This window comes from Sinocyclocheilus rhinocerous, unplaced genomic scaffold, assembly GCF_001515625.1.
Source record: "Sinocyclocheilus rhinocerous isolate Xijiao unplaced genomic scaffold, SAMN03320098_v1.1 scaffold569, whole genome shotgun sequence".
NCBI lineage: Eukaryota > Metazoa > Chordata > Actinopteri > Cypriniformes > Cyprinidae > Sinocyclocheilus > Sinocyclocheilus rhinocerous.
In genome coordinates, this window is record NW_015652146.1 from 108,124 (window position 1) to 120,094 (window position 11,971).

At 35.8% G+C, this 11,971-nt stretch overlaps 1 protein-coding gene and 1 long non-coding RNA gene across 2 annotated transcripts in view; one reads left to right on the plus strand and one right to left on the minus strand.

The window, feature by feature from the left end:
• Positions 1-1,549, plus strand: part of LOC107713753 (sodium- and chloride-dependent GABA transporter 1-like) — a 9,822-nt gene extending 8,273 nt beyond the window's left edge. Inside the window, exons 10-11 of the mRNA XM_016519358.1 lie at positions 783-950; positions 1,044-1,549. Of these exons, the coding sequence (XP_016374844.1) occupies positions 783-950; positions 1,044-1,397 (522 nt within the window). The 3' untranslated portion in view covers positions 1,398-1,549. The remainder of the gene's footprint in view (positions 1-782; positions 951-1,043) is intronic.
• A 29-nt stretch (positions 1,550-1,578) lies between these two features.
• Positions 1,579-7,992, minus strand: LOC107713756 (uncharacterized). The gene is made up of 3 exons (XR_001636931.1): positions 7,983-7,992; positions 3,414-3,417; positions 1,579-2,087 (listed from the first exon to the last, which is right to left on the minus strand). It is a non-coding gene; the product is annotated as an uncharacterized LOC107713756 (long non-coding RNA).
• Positions 7,993-11,971: the final 3,979 nt, after the last annotated feature.

An 11,971-nucleotide genomic window follows, 5' to 3' on the forward strand; every position in this document is an offset into this window, starting at 1 on the left:
CACAGACTGGACTGGTGTCTTACCTTAGACCCGCCCTGAGTGAGCTGTCATCAGTCCGCCATTGTTTCACCGCCGGAGCAGATGTAGACAAGAATGACTCCTAAGCGATTGAGGTCTTCTGTTGTTGGATGTAATAAGTAGCATAGCAGTCGTCATTTACTCCCGACATCTGAGCCGCTGAACTGCAGTGGATTACATTGTTTCTGAAGGGAATGCGCCCCCGATCTACTTAAATGCTCCTATGTTCATGCGAATCATTCATGTCCCAGCCTCATCTACAGAAGAAGTGAGTATAATGTTTTGTAATCTTTGCAAATCGCCTTTCCTAATAATGTGCTAATTAGCAAGTTATTTAAGTATACTTAATAAAATAAACTTGAAGTATACTTCTTTTTGAAGTTTCTTTCTTCAGCTCAAGTCAGATCATGTTGATTCAGTTCAGTTTAATAACCCTTGACAGTGTTGCAAAGTTAATGTTATTATCAAGCTCAATTCAGTTCAAATTGTGTTCTCATCTGATAGCAGTGACGTCGCTAGGAATTCTGGACCCATTGCACTGATTTTGCTATGATTTTGCCCCCTTAATCTCAAACTACCATATTTGATCCCAGTGTTTTTACACTTTAATTTGTCCCATATACTCAGTTTTTGGCATCCCATTCCTCGACTATGATAAGACATACTTAAGAATGTTTCTATAGTCTTTAAGTCTTCAGCAGTAAGAATCATAATGGTGTAATTATGTGAAAACTGCAGTATTTGTAAACAGAGCTTCTCTACAGGGCGTGTTCCTCTTCAGCGCGGTGCAAATGGTTCCTCTTACAATGAACAACTATGTATTCCCTAAATGGGGTCAAGGAGTGGGCTGGCTCATGGCTCTGTCCTCTATGGTTCTCATACCTGGTTATATGGGCTACATGTTCCTCACCCTGAAGGGCACATATAAGGAGGTAACTGTTTTCATTTAGAGCTGAAATTAAATACAATAATGAATGGTATGGTGTGTCTGTGCTCACTGGTGCTGGTTCTGAGCCTCATTTCAGCGGATCAGGATAATGCTGCAGCCTCCAGCAGTCAAGCGTGCTCAGGAGAATGGACCAGACCAACAGCAGCTGCAGACACAGCCGCAGCAGCCGGAGCAATCACCACAGCAACCACAATCACCGCAGCAACTACAATCACCACAGCAACCACAATCAACACAGCAACTACAATCACCACAGCAATCACAATCACCACAGCAACCACAATCACCACAGCAACTACAATCACCACAGCAACCACAATCACCACAGCAACCAGACCAAGCACCACAGCAATCACAACAACCATCGCAGCCACAGCCGCAGGCAGATAGTTCTTCTTCAATTAACCCTGGCAATGATGCCAATGTCTAAAACCAGTAGTATTGAACCCCAGCAGAGAGCAATCAAAGATTAACAACACAGAAGACTTCCATGTTTATACAGTAATAGAATCATCTACCTCCAGGGGTCATACATAATCAAGCTAAAAGTAAGCAAAAGTAAAAAATAAATATATATATATATATATATAAAAAAAAAACACACAAAAACACTTGCATTTGAAAAACTTACACACACAAATTCTGTAAGCTTTCCAAATGTGAAGCAAAGAGTGTCAATGTTAAATGACTTGTACTATGTATTATGTGAATTTGTCTCTACTAAGGTTATACTGTGAGTTAGATTTAAGGACAGTGCATTGTTTGGCAATGCATAAGCTATTTATGTGAGGTATGTACTGTTTCTATGTTGCACTGGGGACAAAGCGGGAGTATCAATGAGAAACTGAGCAAGATTATGTTACATTCTGGGTCATTTGGGAAAACCAAGATGTATCAAGCAAGCCCTGTGTCTGAAGCACAAATAATTTCTAATCGGCAGAGCCCTTGGGTGACCCGTCACGTGTTGTTGAATATTTGTGTTGAGAGAGACTGTTACTATTTTGTTTTTCTTTTCTGAGATAAAAAAGAAAGAAATACTTGTATGTGATTAAAACATTTTTAGAATTATTTTTAGAATGCTTTGTACTTTAATGTTGAGACCAAGGACCAAAATCATAGACTTAAGCAGAAACGAATCTATGCCTGCCAGTGTGTAGTTTGTAAAGCACAGGGTACAAAAATACAGAAAATAAAAACACCAAAACATTTTTGCTGATTATTATACAGATTATTAAAGAGTACTGTCAATTCAGTGTCCTGTTTACATGTCCCCTCAGGAATATCCAAAAAAAAAGGGGAAAAAATCTCAGATATGTCTCTGAGCCTGAGTGCATATCAGCTCCTTAAGCCTGTGATTAATGTAGTCGTGATTTGCATGACCATTAGTTACTTCATGTGCCAAAATGTTGAATAGGTGCATTGCTAAAACAAAACAGGAACGCACACAAACTGGCCACTCCATAACAACGGTTTACACTACTTTACTGTGCCATACTTTTTTGAAAAAGTATACAAAATATCTCTGTGGTATGATAGTTATACCATATTTTAAGTAAGTAGCACAAACTAAAATACATGAGGGTGTTTTGGCCCTTTCTTCCCCAAAAGTACAGACTTCTCCGATGCTAGGGCAATGATGCGGTGACAGTTTGCGTCAAAGGCAGCTACATGTGAAAAGCATTTGGTCACGTTAAACATGTTTACTAAGAGGAGATACGTACCTACATCAAATGTGAAATGGCTATGTCCTTTGAATTTTGTACAAAGTTATTTTACTGCAGTTTTATCTGGAGCTTTATTGTAAAATTGTATTGTGTAAAACATGTAACCGTGAATGTCTGTACTCCATTGCGTTTTTGTCTAAATGTTGACATATTTGAAAAACAATTGCTGTTTTCTGCAATAATATTTTGATCTCTGAAGCACATATCTAATGGAAATTATGAGTGAAGAGGATTATAAAAAGGATTATAAAACAAATAGAATTTATGTCTCGTAAGAAATAATATTGTTTTGTATATTTGTTACACTGCCTAAAATTATAACATAGGACATGTAGGCTATTTAAATGGTGTCATACAAAAAAAGCACGATTGTTATGTAAAATGTATGAATAAACAGAAAATATTCGTAGTCTATAATCTGTGTGTTGATTTTCAGTCTTCACTAAAAGCTGTTTATTATAAGCCTGAATTTTAAAATGACAGCCTTATTGTTTCGAACAGTATCCCTTTAAAAATGATACAAATAAAGACATCAAAGAATGCACTACAATAACCAACAAGCAGTAACTATCTGGACTAAAATAATGAGCATGTTAAAAATACAGAGGTTCTAATGAATGGGCATGCCAAGGTCATAAACTCCAGGGCTGCGTCTCCCAAAAGAGCATTGTAACCCTACATAGATCGTAGACCCATTGCCACCAATGGTCTCTATGATCAACTTCGCTTACGATCTATGATCTTAGCTTACGAGCTACGATCAACTTAGCTTAGCTTACGATGCTTTTGAGTCCCATGAGTAACTGTCAAAGAAAAGAAAGGTTATACAAAATACAGAGTAGTGTTTAGATTTCAACAAATGCATTGATCAGTTGAACAGGTATCAAGCTTAATATGAAATAAATGAACTATGCTCTCTGGAAGTCAGTGAATCACTGTCAGTTTATAACATTGGTGACGCTCATTTTGTTAACCATGTATTTTCAGAGCGTATGTGATTTGTGACCCTGGACCACAAAACCAGTCATAAGGGTCAATTTTTTAATGTATTTTTGGCTATTGCTACAAAATATAGTCATGTTACTTAAGACTTAAGAAGGTTTTGTGGTCCAGGGTCACATTTAGTTTATTATACATCCAAATGTAATTTTGTTGATTACACAGTATATCTATTCACAAAAGAGGGACCCAGTTGTTGTGGCAGAATGATACAATATAATCCATCCTTTCATTTTAAAATAATTTAAATATGTTGTTTTGTCAAGAAATCATTTATTCAAGTTTATGTCTGTGCTGATTGCTAAACTAGCTGTACTGTGTAATAATGCTGTCTGATTTGTTAAAAACTAATTATTTTGAACAGTTCTGTTTAATAAATCTGCAGAAAAATATTTTGTTAAAAAAATGGGTGAAAAGAAGATATTAAAAATGGAGATACAAAAAAAAAAGAAATAAAAGTGACAATAAACATGTACGATCATGTATTTTGTGTGCTTGTGAAAGGGGAATATCTGTATTTGTCATACAAGATTCATGCTAAAAATTGTCATGTGGATGAAATGCTGTAAATTGAACAGACCAGTCAAGAGCTTCACCAAAATGTTTGTCACTTACGTGTGGCAAACACACTCCGACAGAGCAGAAAGCCAAAGTAGAGCATAAAATACACCCTGTTTACAAGAATTATCCTAATATATTGAAATAACAAAATAGTCATAAATAATAAAATAAGATAACAAGGGTAACACTTTAGTTTAGGGACTAGTTCTCACTATTAACTAGTTGCTTATTAGCATGCTTGTTATTAACATATTGGCTGTTTATTAGGACTTATAAAGCACATATTCTGCATGACCATATTCTACATCCTAAACTGAAACTTAACTACCTTACTAACTATTAATAAGCAGCAAATTAGGAGTTTATTGAAGCAAACGTCGTAGTTAATGTTTTTTAATGGCAAGAATTGGACCTTAAAATAAAGCGTGACCATAAAAAGTAGTGGTAACATTTGCATTTATTCATGACATGCTTTTATCCAAAGTAACTTTTATATGAGGAGCATCAAAAGCGGTTTATCATAAGAGCAAGAAATATTTGCAGTACAATGCCAAGTTTCTAGTGTAAAGCAGAGTCATACACAAGCTAGAGCAGACGTGAAGTGCAGAAAAATGCAGGAGATAATATTGGGCCAACTGAGTACTATTGTAATATATTTTTCCTTTTTGTACACAAACACTGACCAAAATAAACATGGGATTTTTTCAAGAGATGCCTTTATCTGTCTACCAAAAATGGTTGAATGGTTGAAGACAAGCAGTTTTTTACACTTCTCCCAATTACTTGTACAGTTGTAACAATACCCTGGGACATTTTAACACTCATTTTAATGTGCTAAATAAGATATCAGGCTTACATTTAAATGAAATTAACTAAACATTTAATTGATTAATTAGAAAAAAAAAACAAGTCAATCAATAATTCAGTAATTAACTAACTATTAATCAGTAACTACAAATTTTTACTATCAGACAAGAGTACTGATTCACAATAAAATAATATTCACCCTAAAAGAGGAAAGCCAACAAGAATGCAAAACAATGATGACGATGTATTGCTGAATCCCACATAACTGGATATGACTGCAGAAAACTACTGTTGGAAATTGATTAATTTAAGGATGGGGAAAAATATATAATATAAATAAGATTCATGTTACACCTCAAATGACAAGGAAATGTATAGTAAATGTTAAAATTAATAAGCAAATCCCCACAATGATTTTCTTGAATGTAAATGTGGAACAGAGCACCGGCAGCTCAATGCTACTTGAAGACATGACAAGACTGAATATTACAAACCCCTTTCCACTCCTTAACAATGCTCTCATTCTATCGGTAGTACAGCAGAGTCACGTGGTAAAAACAAGTCAGTAGTAAGGATGCTTGAAGAGAAGATATGTAATGATATATAGAGATATATAGAGAGGATATAGATGTCTCTCTCTGCCAAATTATCCTAGAACGGATTACCTGCTGTTCCTCCCACGATCCTCCAACGACTCCGTGGAAACGGCTCCACGATCTCCAACGTAACCGGCATACGATCCTCTCCGTCAGAACTCAGATAAGCACCCTGGAACCTTTCACTGTGTTGACTTTCACCTGCCTTTCACTCACCTATTCCAGTCATCCACTTACCCAGTCAATAAACCATCCTGTTGTGCACTTACCTGTTGTGTCTGGCCTTGCTTTGTGACAATAGAATGGTGTCAAGCCACCCCACTTTTATTTAAAAGAGAATTCCAGATCTTCATGTACCTAAAAAGTTTGTGTTTGCCCACCTGCGAGGGATCAAAAGGTTGGGTCCTACTTTATATTAAGTGGCCTTAACAACTATGTACTTACATTTAAATTAATCATTTGGTACAATGCACTTATTGTGTACATACATGTTTTTACATTGTACTTATATTTTAAAAAATACCTGCATGTTATTACATCTGTAATTAATTTCTGTAACTACATTTATAATTACACTGTTGACCCATCCCTTACACCTCAAACCACCCTTAAACCTACCCCAACCACCAAATCCATCTGTAATTAATTTCTGTAACTACATTTATAATTACACTGTTGACCCATCCCTTACACCTTAACCCACCCTTAAACCTACCCATACCAACAAACCTGTCCCTAACCTTACCCGTATCCCACCTCAATAGCAGCAGAAGTGTTTTGCAATATAATATGAACAATATGAACTATGTATAGTACATAGTAGTTAAGGCCACTTAATATAAAGTTGGACCAAAGGTTGCACTAAACATTCAAACCATGGAGACGTCTACAACGTATTAGTACAACTAAATTGTTGGTTTTTCACTGCCTAACTGACAGCAGAGAAAAAACTGTAAACTCATGGTACATTTCACACCCTATTGTGCTTCTATTTACCAGAATCATTTGCAGCATCTCCCAGTCCTTTTGACTTTTTACTCATTACTTTGGATTTTCTTTATTTGTATTTTGATTATGAGTCTGTCTGATTATCTGGCTTTTTGCTCCAGTCTTTTTACTCTGTGTCCATTTTTCTTTCTTTTGTAACTTTTGGCCCTCTGACCTTGCCCAACCTTGCTCTCTGGTTTAACAAGGCAGGAGCTTGTGTGTACAAGCGCGTACAACTTTTTCGACTTCCTTGGTACAACTTCAGAAGACTAGTGTTTTACACTATTAAGAATAAAATGATGTAAACCGAGGCCATTATCAGTTACTACCTCTTTTGAAAGAGCGTAAGAAGCAAATACATTTCACATCAAACTAAAGCAAGCTTCCATTAGAGAGCCACATTATGGTAGAAAAATAGTTTAATGTATATTGTAGTGGTAATAAATGTGGCACTAAATAATGTTGCGAGTTTTCAGTGCCTTTTTGCTTTGCTTTAATAAAGACTTTCACCATTTAGATCCAACACCATTTCTACAATTGCAACCAGGTTGTGTCTCACTGCAGTATGTCCCAGTACAGTCAGTGGAAAGCATCCCCTCTATCAGACTCACTTGACCATGTGGAACATAAATAATGCGTTAACAAACCTCCCTCCAGAGACTTTGGCATTTGCGTGTATTGTCTGTATTTATTTATTTTTTTTCTAATTTGCATTAGATGTTTAACTGATATCAGTTAATAGCAATCATTCTTTCTGTAAGATGTAACTGCCATAGTAACATTCAACTTAATCAGATGCATTTATCAATCTTTACTTCCTTATCCATTCATGGTATTTAAAAGTTGTGTTAGTTACTCTTCTCTGTCTTTTTGTTAATATGATTCCTTTTATGACAGTCTCCCTTGTGTTGATGATACAGTAAGAGGCCCTACAAGTTAATATCTCATAAATCCTTCAACTGACAAACTCCCTCAAAATTACTTTTTTTTCATCAATCCTCCATGATTGTTTTTTACTGCTCATGTGAAATTCCTTACATTTAGTCATTTAGCAGATGCTTTTATCCAAAGCGACTTACGAATGAGTACAATATAAAACAAGAAGAAAAAAGAATAGAGAATGCAAGTGTCAGAGGCTCTCTCTCTTTTTTTTTTTTTAAAGAAGACAAGTAGTAAGAATAGAAATAGTATAGAGAGTGCAAGTGTTAGAGGGTCTAGTGTTTTTTTCTTCTTAGAATTAGAGGTAACACTTTATTTCGATAGTCCACTTTAGACATTCTATTAACAGCAAGTAACTTTGCAACTACATGTCAACTAGCAGTTAGTAGAGTATTAGTAGACTATCTGCTTAATATCTTCTAACACTTTCTTTGTCAACATTCTACTAACCCTAAACCTACCCTAACAGTCTACTCTTGCTCGGATTGAGTTGGGCAGGTCATTGCACCAGGAGGGAACAGTTAATGTAAAAGTCTGTGAAAGTGATTTTGTGCCTCTTTGGGATGGCACTATAATACGCCGTTCACTTGCAGAACGCAAGCTTTTAGAGGGCACATAATTATGAAGTAGTGAATTTAGGTAAAAGGGTGCAAATCAGTAGTGGTTTTGTAGGCAAACATCAATGCCTTGAATTTTATGATAAATTTTATCCTTAGCTGGTGTCCTGAGGAGGAGGGGTCATCTGATACTTTAAGTGATTTGACAAAACTTACAGGATACAGAACAACCGGGTAAAACATGATGATAACAAACCAATGAATAAAACCAAACGCAGAGCTTAAATACTAAGAACCAAGTAAGCATACTGAAAACTAGGTCAATACATACAAGCATAGAACAGAAACGGTATTAAAACCAAAACAGGAATATACACGTTACAGGAGTACCCAGTCCACGTACTCCTTGAACATCCCTTGAGGGAAGGAGAATCTTCACTGCCGCTCGATCCATAATTGGTCCATTATTCTGTCACAACAATCATGGTTGCAATCGTGGAATGAATGGGGCTGGATCTAATTGCAGGAAGTGAATATCTTTATTAAACAAAAAACTCAAAACACTGAATGCACTGAAGACTCACGGGACACAGAACAACCAGACCAAACAGAACCAAACGTAGAGCTTAAAAACCAAGAACCAAATGAATCACAGGTATAAGACATAATGAACAACCAAATAAACAGACTGAAAACCAGGTCACCAGACACAAGCACAGAACAAAAACAGAACCAAACTAAAACAGGAATATACACGTTACAGAGAGAAAGGAGTTGGATTCCATTTCAACAGCCTTGAACACTTAGTGCTCAAAAACTTGCAAATTTGGCACCTTCAAGTTCCAGTGCCATGATTGGCTGTTCGCCACAGTATGGTCACTCTGGTCTGGAACTTGCTGTATTTGCATAGTCTAAAGCTCACAGTTTGAAGAGTTTAAGTTTTTACACCTATGCATTATTGACTTCCCAAACCTCTTGGCATCTCTGTGCATTCGGCATTGTTTTCATGTATACCTTAATGGGTGCATATATTTACATTGTTATCCTTTTATTTACATTGTCACAAACAGTACTCATTAAGTGTATACAGTTCTGTGAATGGATATGGAGAGGATGTGCCCCCCAATATTAGAGATTGCTAAATTGTCCCACCAGGGATGCAAACTATGGTCACACTTTATTTTAAGTTCCAATTCTCGTTATTTATTAACTACGACTTTTGCCTAATTAAACTAATTACTGCTTAGTAAGGTAGATGTCAAATGTTGATAAATATATTGATGTGATTGTAAATGTGACTAGACAATAAATATTTTCAGCATATAAGGCATTTGATTAATAATAAATGTGTTCATATTAATTTAATGAACTTGGTTACCTGGCTATCCTATTAGCTTTTTAGGTTTGCAAAAACCATAATGATACAGGTTGTAAAGACACATGATAAATTAAAATTAATTGTAAAATAAGGCCAATACTTTTAAATAGACAGTGCAGAAGGTTAAAACACCATCGGGGCAACACATATAACACTGAAATATTGCAATAAACTTTAACTGAATAACATAAAATGCAACGCAAAACACCCCAATGAACATACTGATAAGATACAAAACTATTTAAATAAATTATAATCAAATTTTATGATGTGCCACACAGGGACTTCTTCTTTTACAGTTTTTCACTGTAAATTGTATTTTCCACTGTTACTCCTTGTTACAAGTATGGTAGAACCATCACTTCTACCACAAAAGACTGCTTTGTAAGTAATCTTCCTGATTTATCCCAATTCCTTACCATATCCAAAACCTCAGAACAACTTGATGATGTAACAGAAACTATGGACTCTCTCTTTTCTAGCATTTTAGATACAGTTGCTCCTTTACGCTTAAGGAAGATTAAGGAAAACAGTCTGACACCGTGGTATAATGAGCACACTCGCACCCTAAAGAGAGCAGCCCGGAAAATGGAGCGCAGCTGGAGGAAAACAAAACATAGTAAGATATCTTACAGTTAACAGGTTGTCACTGTAGCATTCACACATGTAGTCTTTTTCTGTCAAAATTACAAAAAAAATTTACAGTCTGAACATAAAACATGACTCAAGTTTGAATTTGCATATGGCGTCATCGGAACTTGCACACTCACACACAACGTTTCAAATCATTTAGTGCAAACCCTTGCAATTTGCATATTGCAATGTGTACTGTACATGTACAGAAAAGAGCTGTAACTCCTACCGAAGAAGCATCAAAAGCTAAGATTAAAAGTAACCATATTCAACACCATCCGTCATGCTTAAATACAGTCTAGCATTTCTTTAAATAATCCCAATTCACATCCTTATGCAAAAGCTCTGTTATTGACTGTATGACAGTGGAAAGAATTGGAATTTATTTCTTACAGTAATTTTACAGAGTTAAGAAAGAACTGAGTTCTTTGAGCTGTTTGAAAACCTTTTGTTTAGCCCATCCTTGTTAAACACACCTGAACCAGCTAGTCAGGATAGTCAGGATTCAGGTCAGGATCACTAGTAATTCTGCAGGATAGTGACCCACCAGCAGCAGGTTTGGACACATCTCTGCAGCTGTACCTTCGCCGCCACAAAATGAGAACTTCTAAGGTTCTCATTTGCTGTTTAGTGTCTCTTCCTGCAATCATTAAACACATTTAACCATCCATACCCAGCAGGATTTGATCCAAGTTTCAACCCATTCTCATGTAAAACACTGGGATCTAAAATGCTGAATTATGACTTCCTAGTTGTTAAAGATATTTCTAGCCTTGAAAAACTGTGGTTTTGGTGTTGTTGCGCATTGTCCAACCACAATTTAAGAGTAATCAATATACAAATCCAGATATTTTCAAAAGGTTCACAAACTTATTCTTGCAGCTGTACTTCCATTAACTACAAGCTCTAGACAAAAGCAATAAATACACAAAAGGAACACTGGGATCTAAAATGCTGAATTATGACTTCCTAGTTGTTAAAGACATTTCTAGCCTTGAAAAACTGTGGTTTTGGTGTTGTTGCGCATTGTCCAACCACAATTTAAGAGTAATCAATATACAAATCCAGATATTTTCAAAAGGTTCACAAACTTATTCTTGCAGCTGTACTTCCATTAACTACAAGCTCTAGACAAAAGCAATAAATACACAAAAGGAAATCCTATACTCATATTCCTTATTAACTTTGTTCTTCAATTCATTCAAATTCAGTTTTTTTTCCCCAATCAAAAACAGTGCACAAGCAAATCATTTGGACAGTAAATAATCACATCAAATTCCACATTAAGAAGGGGCATAAATGCCTTGAGTTTTGTCTATTGCATAATGTCAAATAATCTGCCGAGAGCAAAGGTATTTGAAAATGTAATTAGAGGACACGGTTCATTATGTAGCATTTTCTTTGTGTGGTGGAGACCCTATTTTTAAAGTGAAGAATTGCCTGCAGTGAGACCGGAGGAGAGGGCACAGCAAGACAAACTACTGATCCATGATGCTTTGCAGTGAGATACCAGAAGCTCATCCTACAACAGTTCATCCTCCCAATCCATTAACTCAATGTAACAAGACAAAAAGCATTAAGCATGTATTACTATTATAAATTTTTTTATTTCTTTCATCAACACGTATAGAAGCACTACTGTATGACGTATTATCTTGCTTTATGTTTTTTTTCTTTCATCCACTGCTCATTTTATTGTTCAGTATATAGTAATAATGCAATCATACATGTTTGTAATAATTATAAGTAATCAAGTATTCTTATTTACCCCCCCCCCCCCCCCCCCCCCCCACAAAAACAAAACCACATCTTTCCTTTAATTG